Genomic DNA, 26857 nt, shown 5'->3' on the forward strand with positions numbered 1-26857 from the left:
CGCCCTCATAGTGCTTAGATCACCTCAGGAAGTTAGGACGTGTAAGGTTCTTCCGAATGAATTTTCGAGTCTTACACTTTTCAAGTAGTCAAAGCAGACATTCTTCTAGTAAGAGACGAGGTAATTGGATCAGATTGTAAGTTTCTTCTCTTAGCACAATCGTCGGGGCATCTCTGACTTTTTCCTAGAGTGTCTGGACCAATGGCAACTATTTTCTTGTTGATAGCTTGGGAAAGAAGAAAAGTGTAAGACTTGAAAATCTAATACTTTGAATGAAAATATTTTATTCACATCATGTCCATTCTAAAAATATTATATTCACAACAAGTACTTTATATTTTTATTTTTTTATACTTAAAAGGTATGATTTAGCTCTTGTAATCAAGTTACTAGTGTATTTTTTTTTTCTGCATCAAAATTTGTAAACAGGTACCTTGCGCAATCCTCAGAAAAATTGCTATTCTTGTTTTCAAAAACTTTAAAAAATTCTTAAATTTTTGTGTAGGTTCTTCATTTGACTGGTAAGTGGAGTTTTAAATTTCATAGGAATCTGAAACCATTTAACTCTCAAAAATTCATGGAAGAACCTTATGCGTCCTAACTTCCTGTATCAAAATCTGCAAACAGGTATCTTGTATAGTACTCAGAGAAACTGTAATTTCTATTTTCAGAGACTTCAAAAAATTTTCAAATTTTCTGTGTAGGTTCTTGACTTAACTGGTAAGTGAGATTTTAAATTTCATAAAAATCTGAAACTATTTGACTCTCGAATATTTATCTGAAAAAATCTTACACGTCCTAATTTCTGTATCTGAAAATAGAACAGTATCAAACCAGCAATTTGATTAATAATAATTTGATGTCATCAAGGTACAGCGGCAACCATGATTCTGAGTTAACTTTCTGATATGCGCCAAAGGAGGATGGCATACGTGCTCGACATGGAGCCATGAAGGGAGAAAAAAAATAAAAAAAATATAATATAAATAAATATAAATAAATAAAATAAAGTTGATTAGTAAGTCAACTTTCTTTTTTTTCTTTTTCTTTTTTTCTCTTCCTTTCTCCCTTCCCTTCCTCCCAAATCCCTGGCCGACTCGCCTCTGCCCTCCAGCCCCCGCACCGCCCCCAGCCGTGTACCCCCACTCCTTGCAAACCAAACATAGTGATCTTTGATCACCTCAAGATTTGGATCATCAGTGATCTTAGATTACAACGGTGATCCAAATTAGGCCACCAAACATCCCGATAGTACTTTTTTAAAGATCATGATGGTGATCCATATTTTGATTTTCTAAAATTATTTTTTAAAAAATTATTTATTAATAAAAATATAAATAAATAAATAAAATATAAAAAATAATTTTTCTAAAAAGTCATCCTTTGAAAGGTCGACTCACTACAAATATTTTAAAAATATAAATAAATAAGTAAATAAATAACTAAATAAATAAAATATTATTATTATTATTATTTAATACTTATTATTATTATTATGTTGTTTAATACTTATTATTTTTATTTAAATTCATTATTATTTAAATATTTCATTACAAAAGAATATTTAATCAAATAATAATAATTAATTATTAATCAAATAATAATATTTAATTAGCAAAATAATTAATTTTTAATTATTTATTTTTTAAAAAATAATAATATTTTTTATTATTTAAAAATTTATTTTAAAAATTAATATTATTTTATTATTATTAAAAAGATCAATTTTTTAAATTAAATTTTTTTAATATTTTAAAAATTTATTTTAAAATTATTATTTTTAAAAAAATAATATTTTTTTCTCTTTCGTTTCTCCTTTCCTTTCCTCCCACTCATCTCTGCCAATGCGCCTCTGCCCTTCGCCCTTCCTTAGTCGCGTGCCCCCTTGGCCCTCCGACCCCCCATGTCGCCCTCGACCGCGCACCCCCACCCCCCGCAACCCCCTCTGCCCTCCCATGACTGCGCATCCGCTGGCCCTGGCCACCCGCACCACCCGTGCTGTTCCGGCCGCACACCCTGTGCCCCTCGCACCGCCCTCGGCCACACACCCCCACCCCCTGCAACCCCCTCCGCCCTCCACCAAACAAAAAAAAAAGAAAGCAAAGAAATCACCTCCGACCATGTCAACGATTAGGTGGCCGCAAAGTCACTGGTTGAACTGATAATTTTGAGATAGACGGTAATTTTGAAAATAAATTAAAAGAGATAGTATTTTTAAAATTAAAAAATAAAAAAAATAATTAAAAAAATCCCTTTAATGATGTGGTTGAGATGCCATCCATGATGTCGAGCCATCTGCCCGTCTTTGGGAATCGGTGAAATACAAGGGGTTGCGTGTGGTATTATCCACCGTGGGATTTGCGCGGTCCAACTGCTCCGGGTGCATGCAATACGGAGGCGATTGGACGAGGAACTAGTTGCTGCAGGCCTGATTTTTTGAGGGAATTTCCACGTTTGTAGGAGTTTCAGTGAGCGGTGATGTGCTTCCCAAACCATGAAACGAAGTCAAGAGATTAAAAAGATGGTGCAAGTTGCACGTATTTTCCCTTTTACGTACGATCACAACTCGATACGGAGGCCTTGTTCAGTCTCTCTCAATGGTCATATATTAATTCTCCATTTATTAATTTCTTTTCGAACCCCCAACCGAAAATTTAATGTAAAACAAACTAGTTTTACTTCTTCCTCTTTTATCTTTTTTTCCCTTTACATGCATCCCATGAGGAACGTCCAACGGCCGATGGATACCTCAAGAGTTCCCATCATATTTAAGTATTAGATTAGATTAGGGTGCAAATCCTTGGAGGTCAACTGAGAACCAAACTTTTTGGCCTCGTTGGGTTAGTTTAATTTTTATTGTAGATAGATTGATTAAGTTCTTCTTGCAGCAGGTTTTTGATACAGATCGGAGTTGCTGGAGTACAACGTCATCCGATGGAGACGATGGCGATCAAATCTGCAAAATAAATTTCTGATCAGAATTGGCTCCAACAAAAATTCTCCGACGCTCAAGTCAGATATTTGAAACAGATGAGGAGTGTGCATGAGAGTTTTTTTAGACCTTGAGGATCCCATGATTTTCTTTATTTATAGATCGATGTTAGAACCGTAAAGGGAGAGAAATTGCACGAGGCTATCCCGACTTCTCTGGGCGGCCATTCCAAGATGTCCGGCTTGATTTCCGACAGTTGACGTTACCTTATCTGATGCACAGCCAGCTATTCTCAGGAGGGGTGTAATTTGATAGGATCTTATCCGGCATGCAGCCAGCTATTCTTAGGAGTGGCGTGATTTGACGTCAAGTAGTGTGATCTGATGGGACCGCATGGGGGTTCCCCATCGACCTTTCCAAATATGATGATTAGTAGGGGTCGAAGAAAACATGGCTCGACATCCCGTCATGTGCACTGTTGGAGATGAGGATCGATGGTAAGTTCCTTGGTCGGAGATGACTTTAGGGTCAGGAACCTTCTTGGATCGATGTCCACTGATGTGTACATTGGTAATCTGATGTACTTGAAGATGGGTTTGGCCACCAATGCTCCGGTCGGTAGTTGTTATTGGGTTCGGCAGCTCAAGCGCAGATCAGTGGCTTATGGACAAAGATGTTGGTGAGAAGTTGAAAGCCCATATAAGGTCGGTGGCTGATGTAGGGTTGATGGCCAATGCATAGATCAGCCATGACCAAAGTTCGTTTGTGTTTTCGAACGAGGCACTAAAGTTCTACCCATAATATATGCCCCCTGCTCCCTAGTTTAAGCTGGGATCAGATGCAGGGAGTATAATCTACTTTATGTCTATCGAAGATATGTGTCGAACACCTGTTTCTTTGGGCAGAATGGCACACCTGTGGTCTTTAACCTATCGCATCGGGGAGTCCGTAGGATTTGTGAAGGGATGCTAGGCGAAAGGTTACTAGTCAGTGGTTATTAAAGATCTAGCTAGATTTGATGCGTCACGTGCGTCTTTAGAGATATGGTCATAGATGCGCCTTCAGGAGAAATCATTTTAGGTGATTCGATTTCACCATGCGGCAGTCATCTAGTGACTTTAGTCAAATCGATATGGGATCAAGGGCCATTCATAGCCCTTATAAATAGGGGTGTTCTCTTCCCCTTTTTCTTTTCCTTACTATTTTCCTTGAATCTTCTTCTTTCTCGAGATAGCAGTGCTCCTTTGAGGGAACCTAAAGTTTCATTAGCATGTCTACTCTTGGATGTGCAGGTTGGTTTCTTAGGATCCTTCCTCAGCCTTTCTCCCATCTATCTTTGCTTTTCTCTATATCGGTTCATTTTTCTTCTTCATCCCTGCATTTCTTCCCTTCGCCTTCTTTCTTTGGGTTTAACATTGTCCATTAGCCTCAAGATGGATAGACGGAGAAAGAGATAGTGGTGAGAGAGCCTTCTGATTCTCTCTCAGATGGTGATCTTGGGGATGCTAGTGTCGAGCATAGGAGTGAGAACTGTTGGATCGCGTAGGAGTTTCATGCATGCATTTCAAAATATTCAGCAGAAGAATATTAGATTAAACTATTTAATTTACAAATACATGCATAAGATCTGATCTTAAAACTCTTACAAATAGATTTATAATATGAATTTATATGCATAAAAATATGAATCTAATATTACAAGCATTTGAACAAGAACAATAATTAGTGATAGATCTAATCCACCACTTCTAGGGTTTCAAACCCAATACTTGAGCATGGATAGTCAATCTCCACAATTGAGAACATAGATTTGGAAGTCTTCTCTAGTCGCTTGTAGTCGCACAAGCGTCCGACCTCTACGGATGGTCCACACGAAGTCCTCAGACCGATCAGCCCTCCGCAGAAGTACTAGCTCATGCAGTTAGCTTCTGATGGTAGATTTGATTTTATCTTTTCTTTCGATCGCCTCGAACTTTTTTATGTCAAAGATAGATTAGAGGGGATGCTGGATGGTGGAGAAAAATCTGATGAAGACTCTCTTCTCTTTAGTTTTTCTCTCATCCAAAATCTTAGAACAGTTCTAGGTCGCTCACCTGAGAGGAGATCGATCTCCTCTTTTGTTCACGCCAAGGAAGAAGAAAATCCACCCAAACCTCATACCCCAAAGAAATATTTTTTACCCTCTTTCTCTTTGATATCTCATAGTGAAAAGCTCTCTTAGTTTGGTACACAAAATTGTACCTTTTTTATGGTTGTCGCACAAACCTGATAAAATAGGATAAGGGTTGGAGTTTGTTGCAATTCAAACCATTTTGAATTTCAATTTGACTCCAACTTTTTCTCACCCTTATCTGACTTAAAGAAAACTTATCAGAGAAAATTAGACATGAAAAATCATCAGAAAGACTTTCTTTTTTTGCACAAAATGAGCTCCTTCAAAAACAGCCAACGTGTGGAAGGATATGGATAAGGTTTTAAGTTGAAATTTAAATCATTTTGAATTCAAATCAAAACCAACCAATTCCTATCCTTAATGAATGACAAAAAAAGAATAATTTTCTAGTTTTCTCATGCACAAACTTATTTTATGTGATAAGAAAAGGTGTGAGACAATTTGGATGGCGCAAGGGAGAGAGTCCCACTCATTTGGGACTCTAGGGTTTAACCCATTGGATTTCTTTCAAACTCAATCCAATTAGATCCAAATAAAATATGATGAATCTAATCTAATTAGGCTCCTATAATCTTAATTAAATTTGATCAAATCAATAAATTAATTGAGTTATAGATCCGATCAAATCAGGATCATTTCTCTCTTACCGATTAGGTCATCTCATAACCTAATCAGACTTGACCTGATTGAATCCAATTCAATAAAAATTGATCTAGACTTTAATACTCAATCAAATTGAGCTAATTAGTGATCTAATCATTAATTAATCTTCTATTAATGATAGAGTCCAAGTCTAGTAAAATTTTTCTCTAGAGTTTCCATTCAGTGGGATTCTTCAGCAGAGTCTCTGTCCAATGGGACTTTTCACTAGGGTCTTCATCCACTGGGACTCTTCAGATTAGCCATGTAATCGAAGAGAAACTTCTAATATGTGTGACCTCATAGGATTGAACCTAAGCCGGTAGTACAGGAATTGATTCCTGTACCAATCGGAGTAACCATCTAGCAATGGTGTCTGATGCCCGGATAGGCCGAATATATGCAAAGCAACACTCAAGAATTTATTTGGATATAGTTACCATATAATTCATCTCTTTGACCCTTGATGTTAGGATGACTTAGAGTTTAAACTATCAACTCTTAATACTACATCCATTATGTATCTCAACCTAATAAATCCTGTGACTCCTCATAAGAATTATTCTAGCTAAGGTCTTACTAAATTGAAACATAAAGCATTCTTTCCAATCTCTTGGAGTGGTCAATTCTATTTTGACTCACGCACCGACTTCACAAGTACTTGACTATGTCCAGAAATCTTCTAATTCTGAATTAGAAATTTAGATAGTCCGTTACCAAAGCACAGTGAGTTGCTTACAAGTCATCATGCTGATCTCAGGTCGGAGGGACACTTATATCCATATCCCTTCAAAATGACTCTTGACAGCAGAGTGCTCTGGAGTTGGTCACGTTCCGTGAAATGTACTCCTACATTTTACCTGTATGCCATACCAGCATCTCTACGCTCTTTGGTTAAGAGGACGATCAATGATATATGGCACACAACGACCTACACTTGATATGTCTATCATCCTAGTAATAATATATCATTTGGTCGTGAACTCATTTAAGGACTAAACGATAAATCCTCTTTTATCGATTTAAAATAGTCCTAAGGACTTTATCATAACACAGACATTCGATATAGAAGATATACAAGCTTATGATGAAAATTATCAAATAAATTTTTATTAATTAATTCATATACAATTACATCAAATAATACAACCGTCAATAGGCTGACGATTGATTTTAGGATATATTTTTCAACAACTCCCACTTGTACTAAAGCCAATTGGTACAGTATCGTATACCATCTTCATTTTATGATCTTCAAACTCCTTTATCATAAGGGCTTTAGTTAATGGGTGGCTAGGTTCTCCTTTCCATTGATCTTCTAAAGATCGATGTCACATTAATCCATGATTTTTCGGATTAGGTGATAGCGACGCAGAATGTGCTTGGTCCGTTGATGTGACTTCGATTCTTTTGCTTGAGCAATGGCTCAGTGCTGTCACAATACAACAAGATGGGGCCATCAAGAAAGGGTACCACTCCGAGCTCGTTGATAAATTTTCATAACCACACAACTTCTTTCGCAGTATCGGATATCGCGATATATTCTGCCTCGCATTTGATTTAGAGCTTTCGGATCCAACTGATAGGATGTGCAATCCCCCTCCTGGTTGGCTTACTTTGTATAAGGAGTCATTTCGAGCTGATCTTAGACTCCCCTTCTCTCCTTTTGTTGTTGAGCTTTTTCTTATCTTTGGTATGGCTTTGGGTTTGATAGCCCCGAACTGATGGCATTTCCTTATTGACTTTTTGACGGCCTATTTTCTAGCAGAGGTCGAGCCATCTATCAACCTATTTCAACCTTTCTACACTTTCAAAAATATTCTTATTTTGATGACTGATGGTACCTTTCCTTTCAAAAGGAGGTTCGTGCTTTGACCCAAGGTGCCCCTTCATCCATTCATAATTGGAAGGGGTGCTTCCTTTATATCTCCTATTTAGATATAGGAGATTGGGGCTTCACCAGCTGGGGCTAGCCTAGGGAGCATGATCTTTGAGCTCCTAAGTTAGGGGATACAGACTAACAGCACTTCAATATGCTGTGCGAGCACAAAATTTTAGAACTGTTGGAGATATTGTCAAAGTAGATTCTCTTTAACATCGGCCTCAACCCAGTTGATCCCCAAGATAAGGATCGGATTGATCAATCTTCACTTTTTCTTCTTTTTTCTCTCTTTTTCCTTCTTTCTAACTTGTATTGGTTTGGCACATAAATGAGGCCTGAGAAGATCAAGACGATGAGAAGCTGGGTTTGAAGAAGAGAAAGGTCCTAGGTTCATCTCACGGATGAAATGGTCTAGTCGGCCCCACCGGATAAGTTCCTCAATCTCATTTTTGAGCTGGATGCAGTCCTTGGTATCATGGCCATAGTCGTTATGGTAGAGGCAATACTTTTTTCGCGTGCGGTTTTTTGATTGGGACTTCATTTTTTCTGATATGGGCAGTTGTTCCCTGATCTCTATGAGTATCTGGATTTTGGAGGTATTTAAGGGAGTATAGTTGGTAAATCTCCTCTGAGAGGACTAGCGCCTCGGTGATGGGTGATGTTGTCTTTGGGAGCTTCTAGGTCATTGGCCCCAAGGAGTTCTAGATCTTCGGCGTTGAGGTGGAGTTCTTGATTGCTGCTGATTCCTTTGGGGGTCCTCTTAGATCAGAGAGAGCTTGAGATCTCTCTTTTTCTTCTCAATCGTAGGATCAACTGAGATGCCATGCTTGTCGAAGGCTTCGTCAGTCCGAACATACTTCTTAACTTGATCTAGCATCTCTATGAAGTTCTTTAGATACTTCTTCTCCAGAGAGTAAAAAAAAAATTCTTCCAAAGTTTGTGATCTTGATTCACCCCCACAGCCAGTGAAGGGGGCTGTGAAGGTGCCTCTGGCTATTGAGCTGGAGCATGATTCTCGATCAGATTTTCAGCCGATCGGCATGCCGTGATGCTTGAATGCCTTGAGGATGTTTTTCACGATGGCATGGTGATGGATCGTGCACTCCTTCCCAGAAATCGAGCCTCGATCCTTCCTCTAGTATCAATTTGCAGCAGTAGATTCCTAGCTCAGGCTGGAGTTGGTGCAGTGCGGTGGCGTTCGACTGAGACGATGATGACTGGACCAACAAAACAAATCATTGACCAATATTGGCTCCAGTGGAGATTCTCCGATGCTTAAGTTAGAAATCTAAAATAGATGGGAAGAAACACGCATGAGAGTTTTTTTTGCATCTTGAAGGTCTCCTGATTATCTCTATTTATATATTGATATCAGAATCATAAAGGAAAAAAAATTATAGGAGGCCATCCCGACTTCTTTAAGCGCACTATTCTAAGATATCCGGCCTAACTTCTGTCGATTGATGTTATCTTATCTGGTGCGCAGCTAGCCATTCTCAAGAGTGGCATGATTTGATGGAAACTTGTTCGGTGCGTAGCTAATCGTTCTCAAGAGTCGTGTGATTTGACGTTGAGTAGTGTGATTCGATGTTGAGTAGTATGACTGCATGGGGGTGATCTAATGAGACTGCATGAGGGTTCTCCATCGACCTTTCCAAATATGGCGATCAACAGGATCAAAGGGAACATGGCTCGACGTCTCATCACATGCGCTATCGGAGATGAGAATCGGTGGTAGGTTCTTTGGTCAAAGATGACTTTGGGGTCGGGACCTTTCTTGGATCAGTGTCCGATGTCTGGGTGTCATTTTGATTGATGATATATATATCGTCAACCTGATGTGCTTGAAGACGGGTTCAGCAACCAATACTGGGGTCGGCAACCATTGCTGGGATTGGCAGCTCAAGTGCAGATCAATGGCTTATAGACGAAAATTCTAGTGAGAAGTTGGAAACCCGTATAAGGTCAGTGGCTGATGTGAGAATCGATGACCGATGCATAGATCGGCTACGACCAAAGTTCGTCTATATCTTCAGACAGGGTACTAAAGTTCTATCCATAACAGTTTTTATTCACAATATGATTGGATTGGTTTGGTTCAAGTCAAAAATGTCATGTGAACCAATCTAACCGCACAGAACTAATGCTTTTTACGTGTATAATATGTAACATTCTACATATACATGCCACCTCAAGATTTTATTATCAAAGTATCACGGTTTGTGTAGATTTTTGTTTCGTGAAATAAAATACTGTGGTTCTGTTGTTTTCATAGCATGTCATATCCCAGATTTATACTTTTCTTGGATTATACTACTGCATAACATACTTTGATGGCTGAAGGGGTACAATAATTTTCCAACCCTTGGCATGGACTTCGTAAACTAAAACACATGCCACCAGGGGAGGTTGAAACTGGTGTTACTGCATTATACCAATGTGGATATACCTGTAAATGCTCTACCACAAATGTGAAAACCATGTGCTCACAGATGCCCAAAAAACACTAGAATCATCGACAACAAAGTTATATAACACAACGTACCAAACCTCTTCTTGGGAGGGTATACACTGATAGATGGCAGATGGTTTCAAGGATCCCTGCTCAAAGGAAGTAGCCGTAGGGAATGCAACATATTTGGGAGAAAAAGGAGCAAACACCTCTGGAGAATGGTTTGACGCCGGGCTCAATTTCTGAGCAGCTTGTGCTGTTCAATCTTTGAAAGATTTCTTAAACAGATACCCCCCAAAAGTGATTTTACTGGGAAAAAAATTATGACATCAAGTTTAGATCTTAATTAACAAGAAATGCCCATCCTTGAAGCTTGCAAACAGAATAGCAACAAACCAAGCACTTAAAAAAAAAAAAAAAAATGAAAACATGTCTGTATATTAAGCCTGTGCATTTCAACTTAGAGTGTCTGTTCATGCAATAGTAGAGATGACAACACAATTAATAGTGGTTACAGCAGAAAATGGATACAAGACCAAGCCCTGGAAACAAGCAAACATTAACTTGAGTTTTTCATTTCTTGTTGTAACTGAGAGAAGGAAGATAGCACCTTGGACCGCATATTTGCTAGTTCAACAATGCTATCAAGAGCTGCAGGAAAAGAAAAGATTCCAAGTGATCTTAAATGGGTAAATGCACAAAACAACTAAAATCTAAACTGGATCTCATATAAGATATGAAAGAGAAAAATGTTAACCTGTCTCAAATGAAACTTGGGCGGCCCGCAGCTTTGGAGGAACCAAGGTCCCAAAGACCGATAATGATTTAGACCTCTCCCGCTGAATCTATGGTACCGTAGCATGATAAATTACAGGAATATAATGGAAAAGAAATAATCTTTCACAGTTCTAGAAATTGTCTCACATTGATAAACAATTAAAACATTTTCAAGAAAAGTGCTACATTAATTGTCGGTGATAAGGAATTGTATTACTGGGATCAACACTAGATTTAAAACATCCATGAGTAATTTCAGTTCTACAATTTGCTTCAAATTATTCCAGCTTCTGTGGAATTTCTATTTAGATTTCTTCTTACATGAGTTAGACGTCTATAGCAAGGAAGAACAAAAAAACTTACATTGCTATCAGTAGCAATAGGAGATCCATCAACTGCTGAATAGGATTCTTTACACTGCTCTGAAATCATGAAAGAAATATTAGCTTGACATATAATGCATTGGTGAAAGGATAACGATAAAAAAGAATAATACATTGTCTTACCAGCGAAATTGTCAGGGACTCGATGCCTTAGCTGTGAACCACTAGATTTATTTTGAAATCCACCAGCTTCTACCTCCCCAAAACATTTACCCTCTCTCATATATGCCCATTTTGATATGGTAAAATGTGCTTGGGACTCTGAAGCATAAAAAGGATCTTTTTAAACATAGAGTCAAAGCATGTAAACAATAGCCTGCTTCATTTCTTAAGATAAGAAAGGATTATCGCTAATTAACAAAGCATTTTTAAGAAAAGTGATATAAAATGACAGCCGAAGAGTTTGGTTCGGTATAACACAAATCAAGTTGATGCCAACCTAATATATGGTGTATCAGGGTGATCTAAAATAGCTCATATCACAACTATTATATTTCATCAACATATGTTCAAAAGATACCTGTTACTGATTTGTCATTTGATTCAGTTACTTGCATTGTGGTAGCGGCAGACTGTACTTTATGGCTTAATAGTGCACTTGAGATGCGTGAGGAACCCATAGAATGACGAGCACTGGCCAGCTCTAGCCATCCCTGCCAAGAAGAGAATTTCAACTTTTTTAATGGTGAAAAGAAGGTACATGCAACAGCTATACAGGAATTACTTCGAGTGCTAGACTGCTAATAGTACAGGAATTACTTTGACATTGAATATTGACTAGACATTTGATATTTAATACATCCTGGAAGCAATGTGGACCTACGTTACCTTCTGTCCAAGAAAAAGAAAAAAAGAGAACGGAGAAAAAAGTTGACCTAGGTTAACTGTGTTCTTGAAAATACTAAAGGCACCAGTATGAAGATAAAAATATTAGGATAAGATATCATGTGACAGACATATATAAATTGCCTACATCTAATTAGGTTTCTTCTCTATTCCGGAGGATATTTATTGATAATGCAAACATTGTACATGAAAAGATACTGTAATTCAATCTCTGTAACATTTCTATTGGGGTGTAGACAAATTTAAGACATGATGAGCATTTTCTCTAAGGCAACTGAGGGGAAACTTTTTCTGGGGAAAGAGCAGGTGATGGTGCAATGGTTTGTGAAGATCAATGGCTGAGGAACTGAGCGCAACTCCAAAAATTAGTTTCAGAGGGTGATTATACTTCTCTGATCCAAATCAGAGTATCAGACACAAATCTTTAATAAAAGCATGACATACGTCTGTCCTAAAATTCTGGAATCAACTATCTGAGCAACAGGATTAGTTTTGCATCCATTTATTGCTTTCCAAAATGCTATGGCATTTTGATCCATGTGATATGTTTTAGGCCATTGGATTGCATTTATATGACTCCCTATTTCTGTTGGCCATACATATCAACAAATTCATAAACAACAAAACAGAGTAAATGCTTGGAGATGGCACCAATTTCACTAATAAAGCCTTACTTGGAACACAAGTTTGTTCAATGCCTGAAATAGGGTTCACAAACCAGAAAAACCATGCAAATTAAATTCCATATTTTATATTCTCCTTGTATCATAAAAAGAAAGGAGAGGTGATGTCTCAATTGTTAGAGGTTGAGAAACTGAGAACAGCGAAAAGGCCTGCACGGACACTTTCAACCACCCTATCCTGAATGTCTAGTTTTGCAGCTAACACATCCTGTACACAATTAATGGTAATATGGCTGTTTTACACGTAGATATAGGTGAGGCATGCAGATAATTTTATCGATATGGCAACTTACGAAGTGGATTTTTTGTTTCAAGACATATAACAGGTAAGTTGACTCATTGAGGTCTGACAAACTCTATGAAACAGATTATTGAAATGCACTCGTATAAATTTCCAACATTTCCCAAGGAAGAAAACCTATGACTTAGCTGATGAGTTTATAAACACCTTTTTGTCATTTGTTCCTATCAACAGCTTAATCATCTATGTCACAGGCCTATCATTCCACAACTGACAGAATAGCAAGCATAGAACCTATTAAGCACTAGATCTTTACTTATAGAAACCACATAATGCAAATATCTAAATAAACTTTTATTTCATTAAAGAGATCAGCATATAAAGTTTCATTTCTGATTTTCCTAACATAAACTTAAAAATCTATAAATAATTTGAACAATAACTTACCCCGTAATTCTGAGTTTTTCCCCCCTTAGAATCAAATTCAGCAAAATAATACTACTATAAAGCAAATAACAAAGAGAAAGATAATGATGAGCGCATATCAGGCATGAATGGAAATAAGCAGTTTATCAAACACGGCATGAGTTCAAAATTGTATCACACCATGAGGAACACAGTATTGGCTTTAAAACAAAAAGTGTCTCTAGCAAAAAAACACAAACTTCAGTGGAAACTGGTCTATTACATAATAGAATAAGACTCTCTTTTAGCACCAAACCTAAATCTAGGATGCTAATCTAGACAGATCTTTCACACAAACTAGAGGACCTTCAAACTTTGCAAGCAAACACCCTAATCCTATTAAGAAGGATCAAACAGATCAAGCACAACTCAAGTGCATCGGGTGCTCACTGTCATTCTCTCTATAAAAATTTTCCTACCATTAATCTTGTTTCCACATAAGCAATTGGCCCCAGTTGCAGCCAATGAAAAAAAGGTCATACATTTTAGTCTGGAAGAGTAGCAAATGTACACAATTGCATGAAATAGATCTCAAAGGCAATGTGGGATGTAAAATAAACTCCCATATTTGATTCAACCTTCGATTGTTAGCAAAAGAGCTGAGGCTATGGACTCATACCCACCAGATGAGAAAATTATACATTTGACATTTGGATTCTACACAGTAAACTAACAAACCAACCTGGGTTTAGTAAGATGCATATTCTTATACTAAAAATGTTACTAAAAATAAAGCTAAATATGCTCCCTAGTCAAGTTCCAGAAACAAATGATTCTCATACAGAATATGATCAAAGGATAAAACTATTAGTTTAACATATTCTGTATCATGCTATGTACTGTGTTAATTAAGAAACAGGCTCAATTCAGCTGTGCTCTGTAGAATCAGCTAATTTTTATCATCTCAGCTCAGATTGCAGATTATTGGAGCAATAGGTTACAGTACGGGCCAAAATGTAATGGCATGACCAAATTTGTGCCAACCTTGCTTTAAGCCTATCATTAATTATTCATATCATTTATAAACCTGACCGGTTTGATATTTTGTCAGTCAATTTTCATGAAGTACTCCAAAGTCTAAATATGAAAAGTATAATTCCAATACAGCATCTAGTGGTTCCCACCACCTCAATGATGCACCTAATTATCAATCTATTGCCTGTCAGTCTATTTGCCAGTTTCATATTGTTGGGAAACGAAGGACAGGGTCAAAAATGAATAAACCAAAGCAAGCACCAAGAATGAAGATGAGAAGGTAGAGAATTGAATATGTTGGTTATGACATGTGTGAGAAATATCTGAAATTTGCATTTAAATGTCAATTAAAAAGACAAAGAGACATAAGAAAACACTGATAAAATTGGTGAGAAAATATTTCAGAAGTGCCGATCAAAAAGAGGATATAGCCATTAGTTACAAACTTACAATAGATAGTGATCAGTGAAGAATGATTGACATGGTTGATCAGTAATTTGTTGATTATCAGTTATGGTCAATACAATTCATACAAATATCTTCTTTAAAAATTCCAAATTTCTTGTCCTTCCGGAGCATGATTCCAAGCTCGAGGCCACCATCAATTTAGTGCCTTCTTTAAACACTACAGAGTTTGCTTCTGTAAGACTCTTAACAAGATCTGCTTCTATGTTAGTTCACTCTGTTAAGATCCTGTGAGGGTCCAAGTATGTGCATGAGAAAATCCTCTCCCATTTCTCCAAATAAATATTCTAATGACTTGGATCTAACAAACAAACAGATACTGTCAAAGATATGAACTTGCAGAAACAATGCAACAGTTTGGGGTTGGGGGAGAGTGGTTTCTTGACGGTGGCTTGGCGGTGGGGAGGAAACCACGACCTGGATTTACATTATCAATCTATATGGATGATCTCTGCAGAGTCTCATACACAAAGATTACCGAACCACCTCAAGTCATAATCCTAATGACTCTTACAACTCCCTTAACCTGTAGAACATAAGGGATATGCTGGCTATTGGCTATCACAGAAATATAAATGGTCAGGGAATCTCGATTAGATACAGTATGAACAGGCGTAAATAGGAAAAAAAAATCTAAAATGGCAGAAAAAATTATCTACATACTGCAAATTTTGTTTCATAATAGATTCTAAACATTTAACTGAAAATTGATTATATACTTCTTTTAGAGCAAATTGCTGACTTCATGACTCTGGGTTATATAACCTGGCCATATCAACTTCTCCAGGCTAAAGAGGATTTTCTCAAGTTGTCAATTCTATATGCTTCAATAACCTCCTCCTCAATGTTCTCTTTCAACGATCCCCGTCATGCTACTCCATTGTTTGAGAGTATGCATTGTACTTGCACCCTTATGATTGTGACTTAGTAAGGTCCAAAAAAGAATGGGTCAACAACTCCACCAAAATCTTTGTAAGAATTAATCTTGAAGGTGTTAAGGGGATAAACCCAAAACTACAATCACTGAAGGAAACCTAACAACATGCTAGATCTTCCCAAAAAGCACAGTTCAACAAATAAGCAATTGATTAACTGATTTTGTGGATAGAACTATAAATTTGGAATGATGGCTTTCTGTTAATGTATGTATTACAGAGAAGAATCAAATTTTTTAGGGCCTGTTTGGATGGTTGCAGACATTATCCGCCAGATTAAGCAACATCAGGATGAGACAGGAATACACACAAGGGAGAAAGAAGTGCTGACATCTAAACCCCTTTGGAGCATGCAATACCTGAAAGATTAAGATAACGTTCCATCTAAAAGGTGACCTAGGAAATCCTGATCTTTTCAAGATTGTGTCCTCCAATGAATTCCCCAATAACCACTGTTACTGCTAATCCCCTCATTGCCTGTTCGCTAGAAATGGGCACCTGCAAAATGAAATCCGCACTGACCGAAGTTGTTTCCGACGGGGACCCTCCGATGCTTAAGTTAGAGAAGGGGACTGAACAACAATCGAATAAGAATGGAGATAGAGCTCAGCGTATCAAGATTAGCTTACCAAAATTTATTGCCTTACCCCCTTTTTATAGAGTAGATCGTCGTAACTGCCGGATATGATCCCGCATTTAGCGGCATGAAATCACGGGGCGGTAATCTCGTAGTGGGTTATTAATTTTCATGGATTACGCCGCGATATCAGTGGAGTAACCGTTCGTGACGGTTATGATATATTTGAATGAGTCGGCCGACTGTTCGTCGGGAGTCGATTGTCGGTTGTCGGTTAGTAACTCTGAAATACCGACGGCCAAAGTAGCTTATTATCTGTAGAGTTCGAACATCGCCGTCTATCGATCTTGATTCGGTGAGGGATGTTTGGTTGGTCGGTCGAGAGTAGCGTCAGTCTGCTCAGCCGACATATAGTCGGTAATCGCTTCCAGGATCGTCTATTCATTTGGTGGGTTAGAGTTGGACGTCGGTCGGTGTGTGCCGGAGATTGGTCGGTTTATGGAGGTCGGTCGGTTTACTCCAACAGTTGCCCCCCACTCCCGAGTCCAATGGTGGATCATCGCGTGCGTCGTCATGTGGTTAATTACTTTGGACGAAAGGAGTTGTTGTCTATCATATTGAATTTCGGCTCGGACACCACCTTCGTTAGAGTACGATCGAACAGTCATTTTGTTACTTTCGAGCCGTCGTATCGGCAGGAGAATTTGGTGTCAGGCGTCGTATCGAGAAGGTGAGTCGGCGCTAGTTGTTACATTAGGAAGGCAAATCGACGTCGCGGGATTTAATTCTGACATGTAGATTTTCGCCACGCGTCGGGGTGCTATTGGGTCGGAGACGTTCATGCGGATAGGGATGACATGGTTCAATCTAGGGCAGGTGCATCGAACCGTCGTCCGGTGATGGGTCCAAATGTTACCACATGTCGTCATCCAGCATGTTTTCAATCTAACCGCTTTTATTTGAGCCATCGGGCATTCCTATATAAAGGGGCTCTGTCAGCCAGGTACTCATCCCTCATTTTATCTTTTCTGAAAAGAGGGCTCTGTTAGAGTAGTTTTTGAGCAAAAATCGCCTCTTGTCGTTTTCCTCAGTCCAGATTCCTTGAGTATTTTCGATGAGTGAGGTTATTACAGGGGGTGGTCGGTCGTGGATTCCGACCGACGACTCCCTGTCGGACTCGGAGGCTTTTCCGTTGTGAGGTCCGACCGTTGGTCGGTTTTGGAAGTGGCATCGTGCTTCAGACTGATATCAGCTTTTTACTCCTGATGCCGATGGTGGGATCGACGATCCATTTCTGTGTATCCCACATCCCCGTGTCAGCTGCATGATCAAAGTCATTTTCATCGGTGGACAAAAATCTAAAGTCCACCTCTAGCTCCGGTTGCCGGTCGGCTTCAGCAAGGAGGGTGCGGTCGTTGATCGCATTTTTCATATAGAAGTGGATCAGGCTGTTGGCGTGGTAGGTCGGACAATATGATCGGCCAACCATCTTCGCAGTATGATCCGATTCGTACCGTTTTCGAGCTGGAAGGTAAAGTTTGTTGGAGAAACTGATTCAAAGTGGATCCACCGATTCTTCGACGAAAGGCGGCAACGAAGATTAGTCGGTGTATCTTTTTTTTTGTAAAGAAAGTTGTAATCGAATTTCGATCCAATTTTGTACTTTTTTTTTGATAATGAATGAAAATATTTTCTTTCAAGATATAGAATTTTTGTTTGCTGAAATGTCTGTGATATCCATCCGTGGAGTAATCTCCGAACGTAGATCGTAGATCCGACCATTCCGTAGATTGTAAGGTCTGTTAGTCGTGTAGTTTTCAACGTATTTAGTTAGGATAACGATAGTAAGTCGTATATCTATTACCCGGACCTTGATCGGGTTCATACATCGTATTATCTGATAAACGGTGGCAAGCCAAATATCTCTCGACTGACCGTGGCCATGTCGGTATAATTTCAATCCGACCTTAATCATTTTGGTATTTAGCCTTTCTTAGTTGATACCAAGTCGGTAAATTAGCCAGCCATTTGAACGAAAAGCTGACTATGGGGGCGGTGTGGCTTTTGTGGAGAAAATCTGCGTGGCCGGCGCTAGCCTCCCGTTGAAGTAGATAGGTCGGTTCTGTAGGAGAATCGGGATGCAGTCGATGGACAGGCTGAAGATTTCTGACTTCTTTGAAAAATTAGACCCCAAGCCGTGACATCGATGATCTGACCTCCACAAAGAGGACCGACATTTCATTAAAAGTCTGGTTTATGATTCTAGAACAGAACTATATTTTCAAGTGCGTACAAGGATCACTGATAGTACAACTTTAGATTGTTGGCGTTCCATGTTCGGAGAATAGCCGAACCTTTCAAAGTTTCGAGCCAATAGGCACCCGGTCTGTTTGTCCCTGATATCCTGTAAGGTCCTTCCCAGTTTGGAGATAGCTTTCTTTGATCTAGAGATTTTGAAATTTCTGCTTTTCTCAGAACTAAGTCTCCTGGTAGGAAAACTTTTGGCTTGACTTTGGTGTTATAGTACCGATCTATCTTTTGCCGGTACGTGGCCATGCGAAGTTAAGCTTCACGTCGAAGTTCTGGTAGGAGATCCAAGTCGGCTCTCCGACACTCAGAGTTGTCCGGTTCATTGTATTGCTCAACTCTTGTCGATAGTAATCCGATCTCGAGTGGGATCATCGCCTCCGTCCCGTAGGCTAAGTTGAAAGGAGACTCTCCAGTCGGTATACGGGGAGTTGTCCGATACGCCCATAAAACTGGATATAGCTCTTCGACCCAAAGATCCTTAGCCTCATTCAGTCAGGTCTTTAACTCGTGCAAGATTGTTCGGTTGGTCACCTCAACCTCTCCGTTTGATTACGAGTGCCCAACTGATGTAAGCTTGTGTAATATGAAACTTCGTACAGAATTTTTTAAAGTCCTGATTGTCGAATTGTCGTCCGTTATCGGTGATGATGGTATGCAGCAGTCCGAATCTGTAGATGATGAATTTCTGGATGAAGTCTTCCATTTTCTTTCAGTGATTTGGGCTAGGGGTTCAGCTTCTATCCACTTGATGAAATAGTCGATTGCGATCACTATGAATTTTTTTTGGCCAGACGTCGGAGGAAAAAGATCGAGTATGTCGACTCCCCACTAAGTGAAAGGCCAGGATGCGACAATGGACGTTAGCCGACTGGCGGGTTGATGCTGTACGTTGGCATACTTCTGGCATGGTTCGCACCTCCGGACCAAGTCAGCCGCATCCTTTTTCATGGTGGGTCAATAGTAACTTTGTCGCAAAATCTTGTAGGCTAGGGACTTACCCCTAAGTGGCTTCCATAAATTCCTTCATGTACTTCTCTAAGTACATAATCGACATCGATTGGTCCTAGGCATTTCCGTAAGAGTAAAGAGAATGATCTTTTGTAGAGACGACTATCCATCATCACATACTGGGAAGCTGCCCATCGGATTCGTTTTGCTTCTGTAAGGTCCTCAGGGAGGGCTCCGTCGGACAGATACCGAATGATCGGATCCATCCAACTAGGTTCGACTGTTAGCTGCAACACTTTTTCATTTTTATTGATGCTCGGTTGTTCAAGACACTCCACGAATGTTCGGCCCAGCGAACTGTAAGCTGTTGTTGCCAATCTGAAAATTGCGTCGGCTCGAGCATTCTCGATCCTGGGTATGTGGAAGATCTCGAAGTATCTTAAATTCGTCACGAGATCTTTTAGCTTTTGAAGATATATTTCATGATCGGGTCCCGAGCTTCGAATTCATCTTTGACTTGTGCCACGATCAGTTGAGAGTCGGTGAAGACTTTCAGACTGTCAATCTCGAGCTCCTTAGTCATTTTCAAACCGGCTAAGAGAGCTTCGTATTCGGCTTAGTTATTTGAAACTTTGAAGTCGAACCGAAGGACGTACTTCGTGACTACCCCTTCTGAGTTGGTGAGAATAAGGCCAGCTCCGCTGCCTTGAGCATTCGATGCCCCATCGATATGCAGCACCCAGGTCGACCTCAGGTCGGGCTCGGGGGTTGCAGCCTCCTTCATGGTTGCATCTTCCGACTTGTTATCAGCTATTGTGCATTCTGCGATGAAGTCGGCTAAAACTTGTGCCTTCATGGACGGCCGTGGTCGGTATTGCATGTCAAATTCGCTTAGCTTCACCGCCCACTTCGCCATTCGTTCCGATGTATCAGGATGGTGCAAGATCGCTTTTAATGGTTGATCAGTAAGGACCGCAATGGAGTGTGCCTAGAAGTAAAGGCGAAGCTATTGCGCCGATATGATCAGGATGTAGATCATTTTCTCTGCTCTTGAATATCGGACTTCGGTGTTGTGGAGCACTTTGCTGGTGTAGTAGACGGATCGGTGAATTCGGTTTTCATCTTTTCGAACAAGTATCGAACTAACCGCCTCGGTCGATGTCGCCAAGTAGAGATATAGTATTTCTTCAATCTTTAGTTTTATGAGTAAAGATGGAGAAGTCAGGTACTTCAGGTCTTCAAAGGCTTGTCGGCATTCATCTGACTAGGAGAAGTCCTTCGTTTGCCTCAAAGTCTTGAAAAATGATAGACACCTTTTAACCGACCTAGAGATAAATCGGCTGAGTGCGGCGATTCTACCATTCAGTTGTTGTACCTCCTTCATATTTGGATGCTTCATGTCGATGATAGCTTTTATTTTCTCGAAATTGGCTTCGATCCCTCATTACGAAACAAGAAATCCAAGAAATTTCTCCGAGGTCACTCCAAACACACATTTGGTCAGATTTAACCTCATTTGGTGTCGTCGGAGCGTGTTGAAAGCTTCTTTCAAATCTCGAATATGGTTCGAAATCTGGATACTTTTCACTAGCATGTCATCCACGTACACTTCCATGTTTCGTCCGATCTGTGCTTTGAAGATTTTGTTGACGAGTCATTGATAAGTGGCTCCAGTACTTTTCAGACCGAAAGGTATTACTTTGTAGCAGTATAAGCCTTTGTCGATCATGAAAGCCATGTGTTCCTCGTCCTCTGGTGCCATGCAGATTTGATTATATCCAGCAAAGGTATCCATAAAGCTCAGTAGTCGATGATCCGATGTTGCGTCTACCAGCTGGTCGATCTTTAACAGTGGAAAGCTGTCTTTCGAACAGGCTCGATTCAGGTCAGTGTAGTCGACGCAGATCTTCCATTTTCCATTGATCTTTTTCACCATGACTACGTTGGCAAGCCAGTCTAGATGTGGCTTCTCTGATGAATCCTGCTGCGAGTAGTTGTCGACTTCCTCGTCGATGGCTTTCTGTCTTTTCAGGACAAAGGACCACTTTTTCTGTCTCACCGGCTTGACGTTTGGACTGATGTTGAGCCGATGGGTCATTATTTTCGAAGAAATGCTGGACATGTCCATGGTCGACCAAGCAAAGATGTCGGCGTTGACTTTAAGTAATTTGATTAGTTGTTGTCACTCCGAGTCGGATAATTGTGATCCGATTTGGATCGTTTGCTCGAGATTTTCTGTTATCGGGATGGAAGTCAATTGTTCGGCTGGCTCACCCCTTTTTTGGTTCTCCCTTTGGTCTAATTTATCGATCGGCAGGGAGTCCTCAGATTTATTGTTCTGGACGGAGATCGTGAAACAACGTCGGACAAGTTGTTGATCTCCGTGCATTTCTCCGACGTCATTTTTGGTCGGGAATCGAACCAATAAGTGGTATGTCGAGACATCGCTCTCAAGGCATTTAGTCCGATTCTTTTGAGTATGGCGTTGTAAGCCGAGGGTACTCGAACGACCGTAAAGCTTACGAAGATGGTGCTTTGTTATAGTTCAATCCCAGCGGTTAGGAGGAGAATGATTTCTCCTTCCACTGTGACCGCATCTCCAGTGAAGCCGACTAATGGTGTCGAGATTTTTCTGAGTCGGTCAATCGGCAATTTCATTCGGGAGAAGATCAAGTAAAACAGAACGTCAGTTGAGCTTCCATTATCAATAAGTATCTTTTTTACATCATAATTCGTTATTGTTGCTGAAACAACAACAGCGTCATCGTGGAGAATTTGAATTCCTCAAGCATCTTTTTTCGAGAAGGTTATTACATCATGGAGTCTTGGGCGCTTCGTCGACTCCTCGTCGGGAGTTGCCCCCCGATCCAACCGTCGGGTGATTATGTTGATTACTCCCACAGTCGGTTGGTTATTCATAGCTTCCTCAGTCATTTGGGGTCGTCGATCGAAAGGGGGTTGAGTCGGCGGCTCCCTCCTATATTTTTCAAAGTAGCCACGTCGTATCAGGACTTCTATTTCATCCTTGAGCTAGATGCATTGTTCGGTGTCGTGGCCGTGGTCTCAGTGGAACCGACAATACTTTTTTCGGTCATGGTTCCTCGCTTTCATCGACGGAGGGTGTCGTAGATATTCTGCCCCTTCGATCTCCATGAGGATCTGTGCACGGGGAGCAGAGAGAGAGGAGTATAGAAATTATACCTGTTATGTGTCGGCCTCGGATTCCGTCGTCGGGGTAAGGCTTGCTTGTTGGATGGGGGCCTACTTGTTTTGGCCGGAGCCCCACTCTTCTTTTGCTTTTTCTTCTGACCTTTGTTTTCTGCTTGACGCCGGTCAGAAGCTCCTTCGTCCACACGCATGTATTTGTACGCGCGTTTTAAGAGTTCAGCATACGTTCGAGGGAGGATTTTATCTAGTGAGTTCGTGAATCGAGACCCCCTCAGACCTTTTTTCATGGCCGATATGGCCATGTCTTCGTTGAGGTCCCTGACCTCAAACATGGCCGCATTGAATCAGACCACGAAATCTCGGAGTGTTTCGATCTCTCCTTGTTTGATCGAAAAGAGACTATCCGAGGTTCGTAGTGGCCTCCGACTGGTGCTGAAATGGACCACAAATGAATGTTCCAACTACTCAAAGAAGTGGATATTTTCCGACTGAAGCCCAGAGTACCAGGCCCGAGCAGCGTTCCAAAGTGTGGCCGGGAAGTCGATGCACAGGAGGGCGTCAGTTGCTCCCTAGATTGTCATGAGAGCCTTGTAGCTCTCGAGATGATCGATTGGGTTGGTGGAACCGTCATAGGGCTCTACATGCAGCATCTTGAACCGAGTCGGGATCGGTTCGTTCAAAATAAGTCGGGAGAGAGACTGGACGGTATGGAAATCGAAATCGTTTGACGATTTCTGACTGTCTGTCTGGAGCTGGGCGAGTCGACGATCGATTTTTTCGAATTTACGTTTGTAGTCTTCAAGCCGCCGGTGGTGGGAAACTCCGAGGAGTTGATCCTCCCGATGAATTAGAGGTAGACGGTGTTCGCGGTCGCTTCCCCTTATTCAATCTAACTGGGAAGGAGAGAGGTGCCGTGAATGGTGGGTGGAGCGTCGAGAATGCCGCGAGTGCCACTGCTTATCCAGTTGAGAGAGCCGAGATCGCCGCTCTGGTGGAGGAGACGGAGATCGTCGCGAATGATGGCGGTTATGCTTGGAAGGCGCTGAATATGCCGCCGGTTGCTCCGCCGGCGGTTGTGGTGGTTGGGTTTATTGTTGTTGGAGGCTTTTGATTGCCTCCGTGAGGACATTCATTTGTTGCACGATCGCAGCAATCTGAGCATCTGTGGTAACACGAGGCGTGGAGAACTGAGTTCTGCTACCAGAGGCAGGGGAGGGGCCTCTTCCCGGCAGGAAGAGTGTCTCGCCGAGCCGGTCGCCGTTGATCGTTGAGCTCTGGTTCTCATCATTGCGGGTTTCCTTTTTGCCACTATTTTTCCCCTTCCTGGTGCGCCAATCTATTGCTGCTATCCCCTCATCGCCTGTTCGCCGGAAACGAACACCTGCAAAATGAAGTCCGCACTGATCGGAGTTGTCTCCGACGGAGACCCTCCGATGCTTAAGTCAGGGAAAGAGACTGGGCAATAGTCGAATGAGAACGGAGACAGAGCTCAGCGTATCAAGATTAACTTACTGAAATTTGTTGCCTTACCCCTTTTTTATAGAGTAGATCGTCATAATTGCTGGATATGGTTCCGCATTTAGCGGCATAAAATCACGAGGCGGTAATCTCGTAGTGGGTTATTAATCCTCATAGATTACATCGCGATATCAGTGGAGTAACTGTTCGTGATAGTTATAATATATTTGAATGAGTCGGTCGACTATTTGTCGGGAGTCGGTTGTCGGTTAGTAACTCTGAAATACCGACGGTCGAAGTAGTTTATTGTCTGTAGAGTCCGAATATCGACCGTCTGTCGATCTTGATTCGATGAGGCATGTTCGGTTGGTCGGTCGAGAGTAGCATCGGTCTGCTCAGCCGACATATAGTCGGTAATCGCTTTCAAGATCGTCTGTTCGTTTGGTGGGTCAGAGTCGGACGTCGGTCGGTGTGTGCTGAAAATCGATCGATTTATGGAGGTCAGTCGATTTACTCCAACAACCACAATCTGGTTTGTTCCATCCGCACTTCCTTCTCACCCCAAGCCCAGCGTATTGTTTATCCAGAGATAGTGTGCTCAACCATCCAAACAGGGCGTTATCAAACTAGCTTTTGAATTGGGTAGAGATAGTGTACTGGCACCCTGTGAAATCAAGAGAAAGGATTAACAGTCTCAAATTAAATGAGAAAACAAAATCTGCCCCACAGTCAGCTTTTCTGCCCATTCTTTTGGTTTAGGTTAGGAATTCGTTTCGTTTGGAGTATTGTGAGAACATTGATATTGCAAATTTCTAATACATATTGTTTAAGAAAAAATTCCAATAAATTTCTACATCCAAGTTTATGTAAATCACTGGCATAGGTTGATCCATCCAAGACATAAATTTTTAAGACAATTTCAGCAAGAGAATGATGAGAATTGAGAAGAGATAGCACATGTAATTTAATTTTTCAAAAAAAAGTATTTGGAATTCTTAGTTTGCCTGTTGAATGGTTCCAAATCACATTTCGAAATCGATCTATTTCTACCAATTTACAATTCCCAGCGATTTATCGCCTCAAGGGTTCTCCCTCTTCTTTCCCTCAAAATCATTTTTTTTTAAAACCATTTTTAAAAGAGGAAGGTCGTATCCAATGCAAACCAATTCGATTTCCTGAACCCAACACAAAGTCCAATTAATGAGTCGAAATAAGCAAAGAAGAAAAAATCCGATAATCCAAACACATCAACAAAAAAAAAAAAAAAAGGATCGCTGACTCGTAATCAGCATGGAGATGGCCTTATTACCTGGCGAAGGTTGGAGGACAAAGAATCCATTAGCGTGAGGTAGCCGTCCAGCGAGTCCAGAAATTGAAGAATTTTCTCATCTTCTTCTCCTCCTCTTCCGCCGCCACTTTTCGCTTTTTCTTCCTCCTCCTCTCTCGCTCGAGGAGAGCTTTGCTCGCAGTCCTCCATCGACTTCCAAGGCCAAAACCGGGAGCCCGGGACGCAAACAAGACCTCCGGTTTGCTTTGCAGGGCCCCGACTCCCTATCCAAACTTGGTTTTTAGACGGACGACTAGTTGTGTAACCGTGTATCGGGATCGGCCAGTGGAAGCGTTGAGAGGTGTATCGGTCGTATCGTGTTGGCTAAAATAAACCGTTATATTCCAAGGGATCAGCTTTTTTTTTTTTTTTTTTTTTAAGATAAAGAAAGCCACATTAAGCTACACTGAAACAATTATACAAAGTCTGCAACTCACAAAAAGGCGTATAAGGCCAAAGTAAAGGGAAAAAAAAAAGTACGAGCCTGAAACAATGGAACATAAATATATAAAGAAGTAGTTAAAGAATAAAAAAGTAGAAGGCTGCGTACAAGTCCACGATGAAAAAGGAAGCCGAAGTACCAAAACAGCAACTGTTTTAAGTCAGGGGCAGCTGAGATGATATTATAGTCACAGCAACAACTGTTTTAAGACATTGTTGATACAACAACGTAAGAAGACACATGATAACTACAAGCACTTGGTAAAGAGCAGCAAACCATTAAACTTAGAAGAGCAGTAACCCAGAGTTGTAGAGAAGAAGTGGCAGAATAAATAGGAATGTACGGTCCTGGCATTGCAACCGGAATCAAATAAAGCAGTGGATCCTGAAGAACCAAATACTACACAGCCGGAGTATGGCATTTTGATATAGATTATCCCAGCAATGTAGATGAAGAACATGGCAATAAAAATCCAGTCATGTTATGTGAGACATGAAGAATAAAGCAATATGAACCATGAAGAACCCAACAATGTAGATGAAGGATAGAGAAGTAAGAAATGTAGCATTGTTGAGTATTCCAAGGTATCAGTTGATATAATACCAATTTTAATATTTCTGGTGCTAACTTATATCGTGTGGTGTTTTAATCACTAAATATTAAAATTAATGCCTAATATGGTGGTTAATTATGTTATTAGTGAAGCAGGCAATGTGCCAACAGTCACGCCTGATATTTGGACCTATATAATTTGCCTTGGATGGATTTTCTGTTCTTTC

General features: G+C 40.5%; 1 protein-coding gene across 1 annotated transcript; it reads right to left on the bottom strand.

The window, feature by feature from the left end:
* Nucleotides 1-10497: 10497 nt before the first annotated feature.
* Nucleotides 10498-25871, bottom strand: LOC105053670 (uncharacterized). The gene is made up of 6 exons (XM_010934925.4): nucleotides 25619-25871; nucleotides 11759-11891; nucleotides 11362-11499; nucleotides 11219-11277; nucleotides 10836-10923; nucleotides 10498-10729 (listed from the first exon to the last, which is right to left on the bottom strand). Exons 1-6 carry the CDS (start codon nucleotides 25784-25786, stop codon nucleotides 10638-10640), a joined length of 678 nt encoding a protein of 225 aa, XP_010933227.2. The 5' UTR covers nucleotides 25787-25871; the 3' UTR covers nucleotides 10498-10637.
* Nucleotides 25872-26857: the final 986 nt, after the last annotated feature.

This window comes from Elaeis guineensis, chromosome 11, assembly GCF_000442705.2.
Source record: "Elaeis guineensis isolate ETL-2024a chromosome 11, EG11, whole genome shotgun sequence".
Classification (NCBI taxonomy): Eukaryota; Viridiplantae; Streptophyta; class Magnoliopsida; order Arecales; family Arecaceae; genus Elaeis; species Elaeis guineensis.